The sequence below is a fragment of the Hevea brasiliensis genome, chromosome 14 (genome assembly GCF_030052815.1).
Source record: "Hevea brasiliensis isolate MT/VB/25A 57/8 chromosome 14, ASM3005281v1, whole genome shotgun sequence".
In the NCBI taxonomy this organism is placed as follows: domain Eukaryota; kingdom Viridiplantae; phylum Streptophyta; class Magnoliopsida; order Malpighiales; family Euphorbiaceae; genus Hevea; species Hevea brasiliensis.
In genome coordinates, this window is record NC_079506.1 from 21,029,677 (window position 1) to 21,053,043 (window position 23,367).

The 23,367-nt window shown below is 32.7% G+C and overlaps 1 protein-coding gene across 2 annotated transcripts; it reads left to right on the forward strand.

The window, feature by feature from the left end:
* Window positions 1-19,172: 19,172 nt before the first annotated feature.
* LOC110646460 (transcription factor bHLH25) lies at window positions 19,173-21,375 on the forward strand. Of its 2 annotated transcripts, XM_021799901.2 has the most exons (5): window positions 19,173-19,322; window positions 19,534-19,592; window positions 19,714-20,268; window positions 20,368-20,745; window positions 20,833-21,375. In XM_021799901.2, exons 2-5 carry the CDS (start codon window positions 19,557-19,559, stop codon window positions 20,905-20,907), a joined length of 1,044 nt encoding a protein of 347 aa, XP_021655593.2. In that variant the 5' UTR covers window positions 19,173-19,322; window positions 19,534-19,556; the 3' UTR covers window positions 20,908-21,375. The 2 variants fall into 2 exon arrangements, with proteins under 2 accessions (XP_021655593.2, XP_021655592.2); XM_021799900.2 differs by lacking the exon at window positions 19,173-19,322 and having other exon boundaries at window positions 19,331-19,592.
* Window positions 21,376-23,367: the final 1,992 nt, after the last annotated feature.

Genomic DNA, 23,367 nt, shown 5'->3' on the forward strand with positions numbered 1-23,367 from the left:
TATTGATGAGTATGTGGAGGGTGAGCTGAGCTCCCCAATGGATTGTTTATTGTGTTTACAGGTCGGGTGAGTCGAAAACTCCCCGTTAGAAAGTCCATTTTATGGCCGGACTCTGTCCGTTTGTTTTCTTGAAATTGGGCCCAAATGGGCCTTAGAGTTGGGTTAATGAATAGTTAAGGCTTACTACGGGCCTCGGGGGCTTTAGGCTGGCCCAGGTCCTAGTGCCGGTCCGGCCCATAGGTTGGGTCGTGACAGACCACAAAAGTCTCAAATACATATTTGACCAATGTGATTTTAATCTTAGGCAAAGGAGATGGGTAGAATTGCTGAAGGATTATGATTGCACCATACAGTATCATCCTGGAAAACCTAATGTAGTGGCTGATGCTCTAAGCAGGAAGTCTTCTGGTAGTTTAGCCCATATATCTACCAAGATGAGGCCTCTGATTGGTGAATTACATGGGTTGCTAGATCAGGGAGTAGAGCTTGAAATCATAGCTAGATCATTCTTAGCACATTTTCGAGTTAAGCCTATCTTGATTGATAGAATTAAGGCTGCTCAAAAGAGGGACTCTTAGCCATGTGTGATTATAGATAGTATTCATCAAGGCCAAGCTCAAGGGTTCATGTTAAATGATGATGGAGTTCTTCATTATGGCACTAGACTTTGTGTCCCCAATGTTGATGAGTTGAGAAGAGAAATCATGGATGAGGCACCATTCTGCTTACACAGTACACCCAGGTTCAACTAAGATGTACCATGATTTAAGGGAGCATTATTGGTGGGGTGGCATGAAGAGGGATATTGCAGACTTTGTTGCTAAATGTTTGACTTGTCAGCAGGTTAAGGCAGAACATCAGAGACCATCTGGGTTACTTCAGCCGTTGCCTATCCCTAAGTGGAAGTGGGAGCATATTGCCATGGACTTTGTTGTGGGTTTACCTAGTACACGAGGTGGTTACAATGCAATCTGGGTGATAGTGGACAGATTGACAAAATCTGCTCATTTCCTTCCTGTGAAGACTACATATGATTTTGCTAAACTTGCACAGTTGTATATAAACAAGATTGTTAGTCTTCATGGAGTTCCAGTTTCCATTGTCTCTGATCGTGGTACTCAGTTTACTTCTCGATTTTGGAAGAAATTCCAAGAAGCTTTAGGAACACGAGTAGACTTTAGTACTGCTTTTCACCCTCAGACGGATGGACAGTCAGAAAGGACCATACAGATATTAGAGGACATGCTTCGTGGATGCGTTATGGATTTTGGTGGCGGTTGGGATCATCATTTGCCTTTAGTGGAGTTTGCTTATAATAACAGTTATCAGGCAAGTATAGAGATGGCTCCATATGAGGCATTATATGGTCGAAAGTGTAGGTCACCGGTTTGTTGGGACGAAGTTGGAGAAAGAAGGCTTACTAGACCAGAGTTGATACAATTAACTTCAGAGAAGGTTCGACTAATTCGTGATCAACTTTTGACTGCTCAAAGTCGACAGAGAAGTTATGCTGACCCTAAGCATAAAGATGTAGAATTTATGATTGGTGATCATGTATTTCTGAGAGTTTCCCCTATGAAAGGAATCATGAGGTTTGGGAAGAAAGGGAAGCTTAGCCCTCGTTTTGTTGGTCCATTTGAAATTTTGGAGAGAATTAGAGCAGTTGCTTACCGTTTAGCCCTTCCACCTGGTTTTTCACATGTACATCCAGTTTTCCATATTTCTATGCTTAGGAAGTATGTACCAGATCCATCTCATGTTTTACAACCTCAAACCATGCAAATTAGGGATGATATGTCATACGAGGAACAACCAGTAAAGATTTTAGATCGACAAATTAGGAAACTCCGGTCTAAGGAAGTGGCTTTGATCAAAGTCTTGTGGCATAATCACTCAAATAGTGAGGCCACATGGGAGGCAGAATCTGAAATGCGAGCCAAATATCCTCACTTATTTAATTCTTCAGGTTAGAATTTTGTCTATTCAAATTCGGGGACCGAATTTTTTTTAAAGGGGGAAGTATGTGGAAACCCATATACATTTATTATTTATTATTATTTTATTTTAATTAGCTAATAATAATTTAATATATTTATAAAAATATATATATATTTTATTGGATGGTCTGCTTAATTATTTTTAGATATATATATTATTTTTGAAATTAAATATATATCTGCAATCTGAACAACCCAGTTCAATAATAACTCTTATCCCATTCTACACCTAATATGTCACGACCCAACCTATGGGCCGGACCGGCACTAGGACCTCGGCCAGCTTAAAGCCCCCGAGGCCCGTAGTAAGCCTAACTATTCCTCAAATCCATAACCAGGCCCACAATTTAGGCCCAATATGCATATAAAATAATTTAAATCAAACTGTTATAATTTCATTTCGGGCCAACTTAGCCCAGAAATTTTCAGAAACTAAAATCAGGGGAGCCCACTCAACCTCAATTACCTCATTTACAAACTGTTTAAATACCATACAAATCTTCATTTATTAATCTTAAAAATTTAAGTTCACACAACCTCTACCAAGGTCCACACTATTTCTAACACATGCGGAGTTCTAGATTTTTAATTTAGAAAAGATAGTAAAACAATTAAATAATTGACGTTAAACCTGCGAGGAAGAAAACAGGTTGCTCTGTAAAATAACTCCAAATAATTTTACTTTCATCATATATTTTTCTTAGAATTTTTCTCCAATTTTTCCTGTTTAAGAAACACTGTATTTATGCTCCACAGACAGAGAAATAATAAAAATTGTCTTACCCGAAGTTTATCTGTGTCTCAAAAATTCCAAAAATTTATGAGGAAACCTCTGGAAGTTGAACCATCTCCATAGCTCACCGGGCCACCGCCGGCACCACCGCGCACGGTGGCCGGCCGCCGGTCGCCGGCAACATTTTTCGAATCTGATCATACCTCCATGTTCCTCTCCTCTTCCTCAGTCCATATATGGTCTCGGATCGTCGATCCAATGGTCGGATCGTCGTAGATCTGACGAAAAAGCTTAAAAAATCCGAAACTTCTCTCCTCCATATCTCACTCATCCGACCTACATTTGCTTCAAAATTAGTGTCAAAAGAAAGCTCTCGGAACAAGCTTTCCAACGCCACCGGAATCGCCTCGATCGGACGTCGGACGGTTTGAATCGCGGAAGCCGCCCATCAGGCGCGTTTTCTCTCTCCTCTTCCTCTCTTGCCGCCGTTTCTGGTGGTCCTGGACGTCGCCGGAGGGTCGCCGGCCGGTGGGGAGCTGCTTGGGACGTCGCCGGCCGGTCACCGGAGAAAGGAAGAAGAAGAAGAAAGGGAAGGAGAGGGAAAGAAGAGAAATGGGGGGGGGGGGTTTTCCTCCTCCCGTTTTTGAAATTTTTTTTTTTTTTTTTTTTTTTTTAAAAAAAAAAAAAAGCTGCTGTGACAGTGGGAAACCCACTGTCACACGCCAATCCCATTTTTTCAATTTTTTTTATTTTTTTTATTTTTTAAGGGTTGTTACATTCTTCCCCCCTTAAGAAAAATTCGTCCTCGAATTTTCGAATAAACCAGAGATATGGAAAAGAAGATTATCAGAACAAGTGCAATCATTACTCCTCCAGCTATGCAGAGATTGGTAAAACATTTATTCTTCAAACTCTTTGTACATTATATATGACATTCTATTACTCTCTTATTCTACTATGGTGTCCTATTTGTCTTCATCTCTATCTAGAGATACTCTTATCTCTTGGCTATTCATTGACCATTCTTCTGACACTTCAGGTATTCATTATAACTCTATTACTCTCGACTTGATATCTGTTAACTTTAATTAACCTAGGCGCTTACCTCACTTTTATTACGCCCTAACGTGTCTCTTGGTGACTTCAGTCATCATTCCTTTGTTTTAATAATCTCTGTTTTCCCCAATGACATAACTTATGTTCCTTATTCCATGGTATCCTATGAGTAGCTTTCCTGTAGCACCTAATCTAGGCATCTTGTTCGAGATCTTTACTCTTCCTATGACTTTAGTGGTCAATACCTATAAATCTTCTCCTCCCATGATACTTCAAATTTTTAATCTCTTTTGTGTCATTACTAAGGTACTTAGACCAACCTCTATCGATCTTATGTAACTAGTCAGGTAGAGTCTCCTCCAAGGGCCAAGTGTATCATTTATCAATATTGGAAAGTAAACTGGGTCTCTCCTTCTAGGTAACAAAAGTGTTTATATTCTCTGACAACTCAACCCATGCGACTTATCAACTCTCACTCCTTCTCTGGAATATAAATATCTAGACTTCTTCCTACAGCTTCTTAGTATGTGGCCTACTTCTGACACATTAGCACTCAGATCGAGGCTCTACTACTCCTTTAATCTATCATCTCATAATAACTTGTTTTAAACGTCTCTTAGTGTGTTCCTAGCATACCTATTCCTCCTTATCCTCATCATTATAACTGGCTCTATCGAGCTCTTTTTCTGTCCTTTGCATCTTATCCACTTCCTTTTTCCTATTTCTAGTATTGTCGATATCTTTTCAACCTGCTGTACTTATTCTTGAACCTTTGTTTTCTCTCATTCTTATACTTTATCCTTCAAGGATGTCCATCCCATCATCAACTTCAACTTTCATTTTATTTCTTAGTCTTATCTTGATTACTAGTTCTATTACTTCGAGAATTCTAACCTTACAATTTACTCCTACCGGCACATTCTTCACCCTTTGTAACACTTATAATTAACCATAGAAAATTCTTTTGGTATCCCCTTTTTCCAACTTAACTATCAGAACATTATCATTCTCTACCAGCCTCAGTAGGAAATTGCTCATCCTGGATGGATAGGAGCCCTTGAAACTATAAGTTCCATCTGAACTAACACGGCTGTGGGAAATGTGTGCCATGCCTTAATTCTAAACAAAATACTTCATGTGTTCATTCTCCTTAATATAATCACATATATTGCCCATAGCTTTCCAAACTTCCATAGCTTTCCAAACTTGAACCTCAACTTCTCCTATTAGCAACAATCTCATTCGCTGCAACTCATTCACTATTAGTATTCTCTCCAGCTCATAGTTTAAAACAGTTGCAAGCCTTAGTAGCTAACTCAATTTAACTCCTGTCATTACTCTGGTCATCCTTTCATACTTAACACTAGGTATGTACTTACTGTCATTCTCATATCAAGAAATTGTGTATGAATTGGTGCCTACCAAACTCTCAAATAACTCGGTCTCCTTGACTCAGTCTCCGTTCCTTATATAACCCTCTTATATTCAACTACGCTCGATTGTCCATATAATAACGTTTAATCTATGTTTCTTGGTCTTTCTCTTCAAATTTCATCATCTCTTAGCACAATTGTGCTCTACCTATAAGATATCATCTGCATGAACACTTTACCGTACCATTATCCTTCCTGACATAATATTTTATAATTTATTAACTTTACTTATACTCGACCAATGATTCATATCTATCATCGTTTATATTGTGCCCTTAACTTTTGTTGATTCCTGAAAGATTTCTCTCACTAATAAATTCTTCCAACACTAATTCCACCCTTATCTATGGTCATTAATTTGATCCTTGAACTTTCTAGTAATTTATTACCATCCATACTTGTCACTTTTCATTCTACCCCTACTGTTGTTCTGTCGTTATTGCTTCACTGCAAAGTGATTCTGTTGATCACACTAAAAATGTTTGCCTGACATTCATAACGAACCTCTAACTACCTTCTCACTATCTCAAAAGTCTAACCTAAAACTTATGTGTCATTATCTATAATTCTTTCCACTCATCATACCTATTTGATCCCGTAGACTGACTTTTATTCAACTTACTATTTACTAACTTCTTTTTCTCTACCTAATTAGGTAGTCCGCAATACCATCGCACACCTTCTAGCATTTACTCATTATTATGTTATTCCATACCTCCATCACTATTCTCACTAATGTGGTCCCATTTTGGGTTTTCCATCCTTGTCATTCTCCTTGCCAAGAATAACACTTAGTCTACCCTATATCTTAACTTTATTCCGTTTATTACGCGCCCTTCAGATTGTCCTTTCATTCATTTCCTTTGTCTTACCCAAAATAGAACTTGACTATTCTATCCCTGGTTTCATTCTTCTTCCTAACATGACAAATTGTATTTGCCGACTATATCTTTCAGAGTCTCTGCCGCGTTATCACATATCTGTGCTACTCAGATTTGGTCCTTTGACCACTCTAGCTGGTATTCCCACTGGCATTTAGATTATATTGCATCTGCAATCAATTGTCCAAACTTTCGTTCTGTACTTTTTCTATCCATTGGCCTTCTATAATTTATCTTTGCTAATTTATTTCTCTTAACACTATTATAATTAGATTATACTATTATTTTGATCAATATGAAGTTAGAAAAGAACTCAGGAAATTGCGGTCATACCTTTATCGTATGATTTCTATTCTTATCCTTTAGCTTACATAATACCTTTACTACCTCGAGAACTGATTCTGCAGTAATTTTATTTATTTGTTATTATTATTATTATTATTATTTTTCATGTTTACTCAATTTGCCAAAACTTAAGATTCCGGGCACCCAAACCCGTCATCCAATTCAAAGGATTTACATCCATCGTGATCTGATTATATATGATTCCTATAATGAAACTTGTATCCTCTGCGGGATACCCGAGCCAACTACTCTCTACCACACTCTACAGTCCCATCTGGGGCACTATTTGGTTGGTCACCATCATTAGTAATAACTTTCGATCCCTTCTGAAAAGATAGGACTACACCCTAACTTGCTGCAACAAAGGTACTACATTTACCACCTTGCCCAAACCATGTCAAATTAATGACTCTCCTATCATATCATATCTCTGTAAATCATCAATTCATAGTTTTGACCGTCCCTAGGTAGTAGGGTTGCACTTTACACCTTGCTAATACACACAAGGTATCCTATTCTCACTAAGTTCTAAGCAAAACGTCTGTCATTCTGCAAAAATCATCCAAAATTCCATACCGAAGACTAGATGGTCTCACTCTATAGGTGTCACTTTTACTTTGTAACTAGTCCGAAACCTCTAGTCTGATGGCAACTCTTAATGCAACTCTAGCTCATGCTAGGGTAACCGAGTCATTGACTCTAGTTACCACCTAACTGTAACCTTTCGATATTCTAGCTCTAGACTCTTAACCAGGAGTTCCCAACTCCTTTGCAGATATAGAACTCTGTTCTGGTATTACTGTACCAAAACAGAGGCCATCAGTAAACACCCTCATTATGGAGCACCACGGGGATGCACGCAGCTCTACACAATAATCTCATGCCTGCAATCAGCTTACAGAGCAGACATTGAGAACATTGTATAGTTACTACGATACGTCCTGACAGACTAGGTCTCCTAATCTCTTATCTCTCCTGAATCTTTTATTATCACAAACTTATTCTGACTGAGTCATCTACTGATGACTGCCAGCAGTGGTATCCTCATCCTTATCTAGGGCAACTGTACTTTCAAGACTCACCTTTATGTACTCGTGCCTTGCACGAAATGGGCACACCATTTAAACCCATACAGACAGAAACATAGCATTTCTTGGAGTACGTATCCTCATGATAGACCTCACATGTCTACTAACTCTATTTCACATTTCTATGTACTCCACGAAAATCAAGACACTAATTGAGGCACTTTTATATTTCCCGAGGTATAACGCAGAATCTAGAAGCAAAGAATTACAGAAAAAGACAAAACAGAATCCTATACTCCGCATGTAACATCCTAACAAGACTCCTTTTACACTCCTAAGTATTTTATTTCCCATGAATCTAGAGCCTAAGCTCTGATACCAACTTTGTCACGACCCAACCTATGGGCCGGACCGGCACTAGGACCTGGGCCAGCTTAAAGCCCCCGAGGCCCATAGTAAGCCTAACTATTCCTCAAATCCATAACCAGGCCCACAATTTAGGCCCAATATGCATATAAAATAATTTAAATCAAACTGTTATAATTTCATTTCTGCCAACTTAGCCTGTAAATTTTCGAAACTAAAATCGTGGAGCCCAGCTCAACCTCAGTACCTCATTTACAAACTGTTTAAATACCATACAAATCTTCATTTATTAATCTTAAAAATTTAAGTTCACACAACCTCTACCAAGGTCCACACTATTTCTAACACATGCGGAGTTCTAGATTTTTAATTTAGAAAAGATAGTAAAACAATTAAATAATTGACATTAAACCTGCGAGGAAGAAAACAGGTTGCTCTGTAAAATAACTCCAAATAATTTTACTTTCATCATATATTTTTCTTAGAATTTTTCTCCAATTTTTCTTGTTTAAGAAACACTGTATTTATGCTCCACAGACAGAGAAATAATAAAAATTGTCTTACCCGAAGTTTTTCTGTGTCTCAAAAATTCTAAAAATTTATGAGGAAACCTCTGGAAGTTGAACCATCTCCATAGCTCATCGCCATCACGCACCACCACAAGACGGTGGCGCCACGGCCGGCCGCAACATTTTTCGAATCTGATCATACCCCCATGTTCCTCTCCTCTTCCTCAGTCCATATATGGTCTCGGATCGTCGATCCAACCGTCGGATCGTCGTAGATCTGACGAAAAAGCTTGAAAAATCCGAAACTTCTTTCCTCCATATCTCACTCATCCGACCTCCATTTGCTTCAAAATTAGTGTCAAAAGAAAGCTCTCGGAACAAGCTTTCCAACGCCACCGGAATCGCCTCGATCGGACGTCGGACGGCCGAATCATACGAAAGCCGCCCATCAGGCGCGCGCATTTTCTCTCCTCTTCCTCTCTTGCCGCCGTTCGTGGTCCCGACGTCGCCGGAGGGTCGCCGGCCGGTGGGGAGCTGCTTGGGACGTCGCCGGCCGGTCACCGGAGAAAGGAAGAAGAAGAAGAAAGGGAAGGAGAGGGAAAGAAGAGAAATGGGGGGGGGGGGGGGTTTTCCTCCTCCCGTTTTTGAAATTTTTTTTTTTTTTTTTTTTTTTTTTTTTTTTTAGGGGTTGTTACATAATAGAACTCTTGAAATATATATATACCCTAATCATCTCTTCTGCTAAACTTTGCTCTCAAAACCTGTTTGTCACCTCCTTTTTCTATCAAATACTCTCAACAGAGAATCCCTAAATTTTTACTTCTCTATTCATCACATTCGATTCTATTTTCAAGGTAAAAATTCTCATCCCTTGTTCAAAAATGGGTGAATCTAATTTTATTTTATTTTCTTGATCTATTACAACTACTCTATAAATTTATTTTTTTTATAATTGATATTGAATTAGATTGATCATAATTATTATTGGACAATAATTGATTGTTATATATATATATATATATATATATATATATATATATATATATATATATATATATATATGTCAGTATAACCATTCCTCCCACATGCACAAATCCTCCACCGCAAATCCCCAAACCATTCGTCTCGCATACACATATCCAAATCCGCAAATGTATATATATATATATTTTTTTTTTATTATTATTATTTAATATTTTTTCTTTTCTCTTTTTCTTTCTTATATTTTGGGTGTGTAGGAGATTTGAATATTCGATCAGTCAGTTGAAATTGTCTCTCTTCCATTGAAAATAACTATTGTCTTGGAGATTCCAGGTGAGTGGTAATTATAGTACATGGCACCGTTTTAGTCTCTTTTAAAATTTATTAGCATTAAGTTTGTTATTAAATAAAATTTTAAATCAATATTTTAACAATTATTTTATATGTGATTTTCTAGAGTTTTATTTTATTATTGAATTTTATTTCGATTTTGATTAAATAATTGATTTTGTCAACTATCTCTACATTAGACCCATTAGGATTCCGGGAACAGGCCTTTAATGTATTTATATTGATTGATATTTGACTATAAAATTTACCGATGTGTTACTGAATTGATTTGATTTTATTGACTCTCTGAAACTATTGAAATATACTATTAGAATTGCACTATCAGTTATTATTTGCTATCTGAAACTTTTTATTGATTTTGATTGATTTGTACAAATTGATTTTCTATTTTGAATTAATTTGCGTGCCCTGATTCATTCGTTATCCGCCCCGCCGTGTGGACTATCACGGTATTAGGTTGCATTGTCGAGTCATGCATCATTGCAGTTTATGGTTTGCATTAGTATCATATGCATTGATATCTGTGAAGGAGGAGGAATGTATCTAATATCTGGTAGCACGCTTACCATCTAGCCTTTGGTGATGTGGGGTATCATCACCCTGGTGCACTGTACCATAAAATTTTTATTGAATGAATTTTTTTTATATATATGTTTTATGAAGTTATTTTATTAATGATTTTTGGCAGCATGAGCATGATTTTATTGAATAGAAAATTTATTGTGAAATTAATCAAGCGTCTGCCTGTTCCTATTCCGTTGTGTGCTATAATTATCATTCACTGAGCATCTAGCTCAAACCACGTTTTCTCATGCATTATCTGTTTGCATCAATAGAATTCTGCAACTGATCCAAATATTCAGTCCATTTTCTAGAGAGAGACAACTTTGATTTGTTCTCATGGTATGCCCGAATTCATATTTTCTTGGGCTAATAATTAGTTTAGTTTATTGAACAGTTTAAGTTTTTATTGAAATCTGTAGAGACTCTGCAGTTTACCTATGGGATATTTATGATGTTTATTCAGCATTTTATTTATTTGGATTTTGTCTATTTTTTTGGGGATTAGTAAGTGACAATATATTCATTCAAGATACTCTGATAAGGCTTGCATGATTTAAGAATACTTAAATTATGCGCCAGTCACATTTCAAAATTTTCGGTCGTGACATTTTGCTACTAAAAAAATGAACATTTTTATATGAGAAGAATTTAATATATATTATTATTTTTTTTAAAACTAGGAAAAAAATAAGGGGTATCCCATTTTTAAGTAGTTTAAGGGTGCCCCCTTATAGCCACACAAAAAGTATTTATTATTTTGTATGAGAGAAAATCCCCTTTTAAAATAAAAGGGTTTTAATTTAATCATAATAATTCTTTCCATTGGTATAACCCAATTTGACCAAACCATTATAAAGTTATTGGTACATTTTTATGAACCATATCAAAATAATATTTTAGGGAACGGCTCTTAATCTATAGTGAAATTCATCACACTGAAACATCATAAAACATTTCACACTTTGATCCTTAAACTCACCAATTTTTTCAACATTTGGGACACCCTTTACCTATATAACACTATTTTTGAATTATTTTCATAACCCAACTGTAGATAACAGCATATATATTTAAATGGAGAAACATATATTCCCACATGACATTAGAGTTTCAAACAGTCACTACATTCATCACTCAAGGCATAAAACTAGGTATGTTTATATCATATTATCAATATCAAATCACAAAAAAAAATGAACTAATAAAATGACAATTGACAAATGTATGAATTAAAAAAAAAAAAGAATGGTGATATCAATCCTCATTATACCTTCATCCTCTTATTCTTATAAAGAATCACTCCACACTAACCAACTCAAACATTTTCCTACCCATACTCACCAAAATGGGACGAAGATTGATTGTGGATGACCTTGACAGTCCCCAATATTCTAGATGGGTCAAAATAAAGTATTATGAACTGGTGGAATGAAGTCCTTGTGCATCCGCTACTTACCTTGCGACGCGATTTAGAAAGAGTTTGATGGAGAGTGAACTAAGTTTCCGTGGGTCTCTTTATAAGTAGATCTATTCTTGATATAAACGATGTAGTTTTTGAAGAACTTAAAACTGTTTCCCCCTTTCTGAACAATTAAGGATGGTATTTATAGGGAAATAAAACCCTAAAATTAAGGGCGAAGATTTTAAAAAACAAATAAGGGAAGATCTAGAAGTACCAAATTTTATTTTATTTTAATTATTATTTTTTTATCCTAAATATAATGGTAACAAAAAAATAAATAAATAAAATAAAAATCAAAGGTTTAGATTAAATTAGGATTATTTTGTTTCTACTTCTTTTAATCCAATGGTCAAGAATCCAATCTTACAAATTTGATCAAAGGTTGAAATTAAATTGTACAAAATTTTTGTTCTTTACTTTAACTAATTCTTGATCTAATGGTGGGAAATTAAATCTCAAAAAAAAAAAAAAGGCTAGGATTTAATGGTACTAAAATTTATCTTTATTTCTTTAGCAAACCCCTAATCTAATGGTCTAAAATTAATTCCTAAAATATTTAATGGCTATGATTAATTTGGGACTATTTTGTCTTATTACTTTTTGATCTAAGGGTTTAGATTGATTTTTACAAATTAAAAGGCTTAGATTAAAATGTACAAAAATTACTTTAACCAACTCTTAATCCAAGGGTGGAAAATTAAATCCTAAGAAAATAGATGGCTAAAATCACTTTGTACCATTTTGTCATTTTCACTTTTAATCCTAAGGTCTAAATTAATTCTTACAAAAATTAAGGGTCAAGATTAAAAGGTTTAAAATGATTTAACTAATTTTTAATCTAGGGGTGGAAATCAAATCCTTAGAAAATTAAAGGTTAAAATTAAATTTATTTTTATTCTCTTAAATCTAATGGCTAAGAAATAAAATTAAAAGGAAAATAAAGAGTGAGGATTAATTAAAACAATTTTACTTTTTTTCTTTAATTTTTAAAATTAAATTTTAAATCTAAAAAATGAAATTAAATTTTTATAAAATTGATGGTCAAAATTAAAATCAAATTACAAATTAGAATTAAAATAAAAGTGGAATTTAATAAAAAAACTTAAATGAGTTAGGGAATTAAAAGTAAAATAAAAATAAAATTGAAAATTAAATTAGAATTAAAGTAATAATGAAAACAACAACCTAATCGATAAAATTGTAATTTTATGTTTTTTAATTAATTAAATCTTACTTATTATTGTTTTTTTAAAAGTTTTTATAGGGCCAAACAAAATATAGTATCTAAAAAAAAAATTATTAGTCCGGACAAAATATAGTGACTATAGTGCGACTCATCACTTCACTCCTACTGTCTTTCTTCTTCTCCTCTCTTTTTCTCCCACTCACTAGTCCTACTCGCCTTGCCTCTCTTTTTCTTCAGTGCATTGGTGCGATCTCTTAGAAGACCATTCGAAGATTGCACCTCCCTCCTTGTGCTGGAGCATTATGTTGGTGAGTGAGCTCCCATTTTTCTACACTCTATTGTTGATTTTCTTTATCTATTTTAGTCTATTAATTGCTAAAACAAATGGATTATTGTTTGAATAGATTATGCCTTCATCATATCACTTCATTATCCTTCTAACAGCCTGTGTCGCCGCACTTGGGTAAGCTAGCCTGCTTGATTTCTTGCTTTTTTTAATTTTTTTTATGCTCTTTGATTTTTTATTGTTGAGTTTATATGAAATGAAATACTTCGTCTAATGTCTACTCTTGTGTGATTTAATATTGTGTTTGAAAAACAAATGACTTGTTCATAACCCAACAAAAGAAATTGAACTAGTGGGGAACTTGTGCCTTTAGGAAGCATGCTTATCTTATTCATTATTGCATTTCCATATATTAAAGATCAACCTCCACGTTCCATAGTTAGTATTTTGAAAATTTAAAATGATATTTCTTTTTTGTTTCGACCACTACATTCATACTTTCAATATATTAAGAAAACAGAACACATCATAAATATTATCAGAGGCTTTAGCATATTAATTTTTTAACTATAATGATACTAAATGGAGATTTTGACATGACCTCTGCAACTAAAGTAGTTTCTATTTCACGTTTGAGAGACTTAACTGGCTTCTACTTCCTAATTCTTAATTCCTTAATTCTATCCAAAAATGAGAAAAACATATTAAATTATATGGGTTAGACTTTTATCATGATGTGGTCTCATTCATACTTTATTTCATTTGCAGAATATTCCTAAATAAGGCTAGGTATAAATGTTGAGCTGTTTCTTTTTGTTTTATTTTTATCAATTACTAAATTATGTGGTCCCATTCATATTTTATTTTATTATACCTAAATGAGGTTAGGTATAATAATTCTTTATCATTTATCTTGACTTTACTGATTAATGAGAATATTTCTTCTACTTTTAAACTTACAATACTATGAGTGTGAGTTTGTGAGTTAATTATTTGTTTGTTATATTATCTATATTAATGAGAAATGAGAATTGCATATATTATTTAAATTAATGGGAATTTTTTTTATTTCTTTATTATTTTTAATAGCTCAACATGGATTCTTCTAGTGGGCAAGAAGATGCAAAAGCTTAAAGTATAGCTGATTCTAATCAAAGTAAAGCTGAAGATGCAGTAACATCAAATACAAATACAAAAGTGAAGAGATAGTCAGTTAGGCAAGGTCTCTAGTTTGGGACCACTTCACCAAGTTAAAAAATAAAGAGGGATAAATGAAAGGCAAGTTTAATTATTGTAGCAAAGAATTTTGTTGTGATCCAAAGAAAAATGGAACAATTGCACTTAGGAATCTCATGAATGCATGCAAAAAGCGCCCACATGCCATGGAGACAGGGCAAACACAATTAGCTTTGCATCTAAATTCAACTAATGAGAATGTAGAGGATGTAGGCACACTTACTACTTCGAAATATGATGAAGATGCAATTAGGAGACTCTTGTACAAATGACTATCTTTGATGAATTGTCTTTTAGATTTGTTGAAGGAGAAGAATTTAAAAGATTCATGAGAGCTTACGTACTAGATTTAGGATCCCTTCCCATTACACTATTTCACAGGATTGTTATCAAATGTTTGTTGAGGAGAGGACAAGGTAGAAGTCTTTTTTAAAGAGAAATTGTCAAAGGGTGAGTCTTACTACTGATACATGGACATCATTGTAGAGAATAAATTATATATGCATCACTGTTCATTTCATTAATAATGATTGAAAGTTGCATAAGAGAATTATTAATTTTTGTCCTATTTCTAGTCATAATGGTAAGGCCATTGGTAGGGCAATTGAGACTTGTTTGCTAGAGTGGGGGTTAGATAAGATTTTCAGTATTACAATAGATAATGTAAGTAGTAATGATGCAGCTATCTCTTATTTGAAAAAGAAGCTTGCAAATTAGGTTGCTAGTATTGTTAATTCTAGTTACCTTCACATGAGGTGTATGACACATATAATTAATTTGGTTGTCATTGATGGCTTAAAAGAAGTTAATGATTCAATGATTAAGGCAAGGGATGCAATGAGATACACTAGGAGTTCTCCATCTAGGTTGAAAAAGTTTAAGGAGTGTGTTGAATTTGAAAAAAAAATTGAAGGTAAGACTTCATTGTGTTTGGATGTGCCCATTAGGTAGAATTCGACCTACTAAATGTTGAACACAACTATGAAATATGAAAGGGCATTTAAGAGGTACGAGTCACAAGAACCTATGTTCAAGATTGAAATTGCAAGGAATGGGATTCTTGATTTTTATGATTGGTCTCAAGTTAGGGAAATGACTGATATGTTGGGACATTTTTTTGAGCTTATTTTGCGTATTTCAGGTTTCCGTTATGTCACATCTACTATGTTCTTTAGTAAGATAAGTGACTTGGCTTTTATATTGAATGAATGGATAGGTAGTAATAATATTGAGATGAAATTTATAGGGAAAAGAATGAGGGCCAAATTTAATAAGTATTGGGGGGCTATAGATAAAATGAATAAACTTATTTATTTTGCTATTATTCTTGACCAAATTTGAGCATATGGAGTATTTATTTTTCCACATGTATGGTAAGAAAATGGTGTGCAGTTGTTCTAGAAAGTTAAAATGTCATTGAATGAATTGTTTAACGAGTGCAAGAGAATGTACCAAGCCAATGTTGAGCAATGAAGATAGTAGTTCACAGATCTCAAGTGGTATTGTATGTTTTTCGGTAACTGTTAAGCCAAAATTCTTCTTGAAGCATCACTACAAGAAGCAAAAGTTGGAGGCTTTTGGTGGTGTAGATTCAAAAACAGAGTTGGAGGTGTATTTGAATGAGGCGATTCAAGAGGAAAGGGAAGATTTTGATGTCTTAACATGATGGAAGATTAATTCTGAAAGATTTCTATCTTAGGAAAAAATGAAAGAGATATACTGGCAGTTCTAGTTTCTACAATTGCCTCAAAGAGTGCTTTTAGAACTAATGGGAGAGTGCTTGATGTCTTTAGGAGTTATTTGACTCCTAAAATTGTGGAGGACTTGATTTGTGCATAAAATTGGCTTCATTCATCAAATAGATCAATAAATGTTGAGGAAGATTTGGAGGAATTTGAAAAGTTTAAAGAGGGTATGGAATAAATTCATGTATTCATTTCAATTTTGTTGTTACATATTCTTCATTTAGATATATATTGAGTTTTTTTTTTTTCTAAACACTTCAATTTTCAGTGCTACCACCTATTGGAATTACATATGGTTTAGTAGGATCAAGTTCTACCCCTACCTCTCAGATGTAAGTTTAATTATTGAAATTTTAGTATTGATTTATGCTTGTTTTAGTTTGTGCTTTTTTATTCATTTTTTCTCTATCTTCTTTATGCAGCTCTAGGTTTCAAATAGACTCTAAATCTTAGACTGCTCTAGGACTCCTATCTTTTTTGTGATGCTGTGATGTTAGACTAGCCATTTTTGTGATGTTGTCATGTTAGACTAGTAATTTTTGTGACACTGTGATGCTGGACTAGTCATTGATGTTGTGATGCTAGTTTATCTTTATGAACTTTTATTTATTAATTTTAATCCATTATGGCTATGGACTTCTATGTAATATTGTGTTGTGCGGACTTTTATCTAGTAAACTAGTAATGTATCGTGTTTTAATCTTATAGACTTTTATGTAGTTTAAATTTATAATTTTATGGAACTCTTATGTAGTATGGATTTATAATTTTATGGATTTTTATATGAATTCATAATTTTATGGATTTTTGTATGAATTCATAATTTTATGGATTTTTGTATGAATTTTGATGTATTATTTGTATTTATTTCTTAGGAGTAAACTGATTTTTATGTAATTTTATAAAGATTTCAATTTACCATAACTAAACCGAACCAAACTGTCTATTTTCGATTCGATTCGATTCGGTTATTCTTTGCAGGTTAGTTTGGTTTGGTCTACTTTTATCTTTGATTTGGTATTTTGATTTTTCTAGTTCAGTTTGATTTGAAATCGAACCGACCGAATGCTCCTCTAAATTTTAGGACCAAAGTTTTTTCTTTTTAAATCAATGCAATATTTTTTACTATTTTTTTAAAGCTTGTCTTTTGCTTTTAAATTAATTATATTTAATTAATTCTTTAACTTGATTATTTTATTTTTTTAATATAAAAATTAAACCGATTCAATCAAATATTTTAATTAAAAATAAATTCTAACCAAATTTTTATAAAAAAAATCCAATAAAAAGACAAATATAAGTCTTATATGGTGGGAGTAAGTAGACTAAGGAAATAAAATTTTGCGTAAAATACAAAAAATTCTCTTATTTAGTTTGCATTCTCAAACTAAATTATTGAGAAGTAAACTATTCTACTTTAATTTACTTAAAAATTACTTAATAAGTTGCGCTTCCTTAATTAACTGTAATATAATTTATTAATTTATCTTTTAATTTATTAAATTTCACATATTATCTTTTATAAATTAAGAGAAAATTCACTTTATGAAAAATTAATTTATATACTAAATATATTTATATCATACTTAGAAAATAAATTTTCTTATAGTGTTATTTTAAAAAAAAATAAATTTCTTATAAAATTGGTCATTTTTAATTGAATTAAGCAAATTATTGAATGTTCTTGATATATATATATGCCATCACTTATAAAGCAGTGAGTCTCATATTATAAAATTTAAGAAATAATTGATTTTTGATAAGCAATGAGTGCACCACTTTTTAATACACAATGTACACCATATAATTTATCTCAAACCAATCCTTAATTGATTAATTTGATTTTTATATTCAAATGAAATGGACAAATAATGCACCCATTTACATATTTAAAAAAATAATCATTTTTTTTTATCTTAACAATCAGCAAAAGTTAAAATTAATCACATTTAATTCATTAATAAAATGTAAATATTATCAATATTGCACTTAATTAATGCTCCACCAATCATCATCTTAATCACATTTCTTAATCATGAAACTATAATTTTGTCAAAAATATTTGAATATTAGTGTTCTTCTTAGGTATACCTTACGGGTGATCATGTACAATCAAAAGCCAACCATTCAATGGGTCGGTTTGCCGGGCCTCATCGGCAAAACAACAGACACCTATCCAATTGTCGTGTGTGGTCAAGCATAGTCACGCTCAACAAGGTGTTGTTATCCTATTGGCTAAAGGAATCCAAAAGTCAGAGGAAACTTCCCAATTCAATCAACCACATATGATGTCAACTTTTGATAGGAATCATAGCTTGACACGTCCCAATTCACATGGTCTAAACTGTGTTAATGAATTACTAATTGGATTTATTAGGTCTTCTTGTAAACTAATTGCCCTTCTTCTTGGAATTGGAATGCAACAAGCAAATTTTACATTTAAGGATTTATTTATTTTATATTTAAATAATTATATATAATTATTTAAATATAAAATAAATAATTATTTAAATATGAAATTTAAATGTAAGAATTATTTTACTAATAAAATAAAACTTTAATGATTAAATTATTTTAAATTAAAATGTAATTAATGACGAAAATTATTTTATTAATGAAATTTAAATTTAAAAATTAAATTATAACTAAAAAAAATAAACGAATTTTGATATACTTCAAGAACTTAATTATAAATTACATTTTATAAAAGTAATATATTTTATATTTTTTTAGTTGAAATGATTTCAATGCCACCGAACTGATAATATAATTATAAATATTCGATTATAATTTTAATTTTTATAATGAGCAAAGGTGAATGAAAATTTCAACCACAAGTTGGTAATGTGTCCCTTCTAAAAGTGTCCAAGAAAACAAGAAGGGTCTTGTTAGTTTAGTCAGCAAAAACGACCCACTAAGATATAATTAACACCCATATTTTTATTAAAGTGTCAGCTACGTCATTGATCTTTACAACACATAATGACGAAGAATTTCCAAGGCCTTTTCACATCAACACCCCGTGATAGTCATAGAGAGGTGTGGACTATTATTATTATTGACATGGAAAGAGGCTTAAAAAGATTGAAGCAACGGGAAGCTTCTCCTGCTTTACTGGAGCTTTTGACAAGGAAAGCTCTCTTTTGGTTATATCATTGAAAGGGTGAGAGTTCTTGCTACTTCTTTAGCTTTTATATCTATAATTCCTGGGTTTTTGGAATGTTCTTGCTTGCTTCCTTCTGTGTTCTAGACCACATTGCTTGCTCTGGAATTTATTGAAATTGTTCTCTGTTGACTTTTTCTTTTCTTATATGTTAATGGTGATGGTTGTCTTGTGTGAGTGTGATTGATGTTGAGGGCTGCATCTCTTATAGGTTCTTTCCAAGCTTTTTTTCCAATGGAGATTTCTTCCATTAGTGGGTTAACTGAACTGGTATGATCATTGTTTAATGGAGGCACTAATTATCGAATTCTGTTCATTATTTGTAAGTGTTTTTAGAGTACAGTGAAGATTAAATTTTTACTAAAAAATTTGAACATCAATTGATTGATAGGAAATGGAGGAACCCAGCTTCATAGACCAGTGGCCCATGAACTCCATTGATGATCTAAGCTTACTACCACTAGTATCTGCATTTGGAGAGAACATGCAACATTCTTTGTCTCATCACCCAACTTTCAACCTCAAAACCTCCATGGAAGCTTCTTCTAATACTGTAGGCACTGTTAGACCCTCAAAGCAACTGAAACCAAACGGCTTCAATTCAAGCAAAACTACAGATTATAATCTGCCAAACCCCCAAGCTGCTTTTTCACCAAACATTCTTTCGTTTGCCAATTGCACCAACCCATATCAAATGGGAATGGCAAAGCCTGAAGAGGAGGCTGTTTGTTTTAAAAACATCAATACCCTCCCTTCTGATACGCTGGTTTCTCCAGGGAACCAAAACTATATGTTCAAGGCATGCCAAGGAGCTAAGAGGATCAGCACCAATAACAGTAGTAGACATTCTCAAACCCAGGATCACATTATAGCAGAAAGGAAGAGAAGAGAGAAGCTGAGCCAGAGATTCATAGCTTTGTCTGCTATAGTTCCAGGCCTCAAGAAGGTATCATCTTCATTCTTGATTAATTATCCTTTCTTTTTGTTCCCCCTCAAACCCAGTTGCTAATTTACCCAGAAATTTTGGAAATTTGAACATTTTAAGACGGATAAGGCTTCTGTTCTTGGGGATGCTATCAAGTACTTGAAACAATTGCAAGAGAGAGTGAATACACTTGAGGAAGAAACAAAGAAAAAAACCATGGAATCTGTAGTCATTGTGAAGAAATCTCAACTGCTCTTTTGTGACGATGAAAATTCTTCCTCAGATGAGACTTTCTCCGAAGGCTCTGTAGATAAGCCTTTGCCGGAAATTGAAGCAAGAATCTGTGACAAACAAGTGCTTGTAAGAATTCACTGTGACAAAAGGAAAGGAGTTTTGGAGAAAACTGTGGCAGAAATTGAGAAACTTCACCTTACAGTGGTCAATAGCAGTGTTCTTTCATTTGGGAATTCTGCTCTTGTTGTTACTATAATTTCTCAGGTAATTAATATCCCAGTTTTATACAAGTTAATTCTGCTCATAGTCTCAATTTGTATCAGCAAAATCACTTAATTTTAATATTTTCAGATAGATAATGAATTTGGCATGTCAGTGAAAGATCTTGTGAAGAATCTACACTCAGCTTTCAAGTTGTTCATGTGAACAATCCCCAAGTTTTCTCAGTTCTTATAATATTCAAGAATCTGCTTTCTTTACTATGCTTCTGCTGGAAAGTTTGAGAGATGCTAGGAATAATCCTTCTATACATAGACAGAATCGGTCATAGACAAGGCCTGGAATGCTCCACCATTTTATATCGTTACTTGTAAGCTTGTTTTGCTGTGAGGTTCATTTTGCAGGAGGGTGTTTTTCATTTTTTTTTCCCCCTTTTTCTGATCATTTTTGCATGGATAGAACTGGACACCCACCTGTTTTAAAAGAGGGACCTTACAGCTTGTTTGGGCTCTTTTTCTAGTGGGAGGTAGAGAAGTCAGCTGAACATGTTAAGTCCCTTTCCCACCTAAGGTGGTTGAATAGGGAAAATGATTTTTTTTTTTTAGACAAACAGGCCTTTGTTATTGTTGTATTAAAGTGTTTTAGAGGCACATTCTTGGGCCTCTTTTTTATTAATTCCTTTGTAATGTCTAATGGTTTGACAATAATGGAATAACTTTGCTCAACTTACAATTAATTTGCATATTATTATTATTATTATTATTATTATTATTATTATTATTATTATTTAATAACATTCCAGCTTTGAAATCCCAATACCCATTTGGATTTTCCTTGACCTAAATTATTTGTTTTAAGGAAAAATATGTCCCTTTTTGAAAATGAAACGCCTGTAATTTTGTTATTATATATTGATTATATTCTCAAATTCTTTTATCATATATGTATATTTTTTAAATTATCATTTTTATTTTAAAAAATTATCCAGGAAACTTAATAAGAAATTTTGTTGCCTTGATCCAATCTGCCATAAATTCAATATACAAGATATATGATGAGATCAATCTATTAAAATAAAATTCTTGTCAAGACTCGGTCTATTATGAACTTAAGATACAAACATATGGTAACCTTTTTTTTTTTAATTTTAATATGGTAGCTTTTTTTTAATGAAAAATTTCATTAGCCTTCAAAACTATTTTCATTTTTTTTTTTTTATTATAAATAAATTAGATTCATAATTGACAATGGCTTGTGGAACCGACACATTGCCAAACATCATCTTGACAAAATTTTCAGGATTGACAAATTTTTGTTCCTTGTGTTAAAGTTCCAAAGTCCTTACCCATTTAAGACAATAACAATATGCCAAATTTTAATGCAATTTCTGGTGCCATTATTGCCATGTAGGTGCTTACTATGGATAGAGCTCAGCTTTCTTGAGCTCAGCTTTCTGGTTGGTGCTTGATGATGACCATTGAAGAATTGATAGTCTATATTTATTATTGTTATGTGACTTGAATTTTAGATATATTTTTATAAATCTAAATTATGATTCGAGTTGAGATTTGAAAGTTTGCATTGTGATTAATTGACACATGATGTTAGGATTTGAAAGTTCTGAGTGATTGTATATTGCTTTTTTTATCATAGTAAAACTTTTTTTCTTGTCTTGCCCGTGAATATAGACTTTATAGTCAAACTACGTAAATCCTGTGTTATTCTTTTTATCTTTTCTTATACTGTGTATTCCTTAGATTTGTATTTCTACTATTATAATATTTTTTTATAAAAAAAAAATAAAATTATAAAAAGAACATAAATTATATGAAATTAAGAATATTAATAAAAATTGATATAGTTGTCGGTCAAAATCTTATTTGACTTAAGTACAATTAATTTATCATTATAATCATACACCTTAGTCCCCACTAAAGATTATGATCTTTCCATGATTTTAATTATTTATCTCTCTAACAGAAATTTGCAAAATTAGTTTCTAAAAATGATAAAATGATTAGATTCCTTACCTTAAAATGATGACAAATAATAATGGGCTTATTTTCCTTTATTATTTGATATGACATTGCATATACTATGGATGATTTGATAGAGAAGAACATAGAAGAAACATTTTGCAAATTTATATAATTCCATTTCCTTTGTCAATATTAATTTCAAAATTTGTCTTATCAAATTAATGAAACTTATAAATGAATGTGATAGTTTAATGGTAAGCCAAGTTAGATGGTGTGATCTTATCCTTATATTTGATTTTTCATAATAATGTAATAATTAAATATTATTTTTATTTAAAAATGTGATTAATTTATTATGAAATGTTTTAATATGCATCTTATTGAGACTTACCTCGAATATAAAGGTAGACCCTCTCTTATGAGTAATAGATAAATCGAAAATCATAATCGATATCTCTAAGCTTTAGGCCTAAAGAGACTAATATTATCATACTTGAGAATTTTTTTTTTTCTTTATAAAAGTTAATGAGAAATTTAGCATTCATGACTTTTATGTTGATAAATATATCATTTTCTTATAATTAGCGGATATTTTTGACAAAACTCATAAACCTTTCATTGATTTTGGTATTCTAATTTTTTTTAATTTCTTGAGAAAAAAAAAATAAAAGTCTTGTAGTCTCTAGAA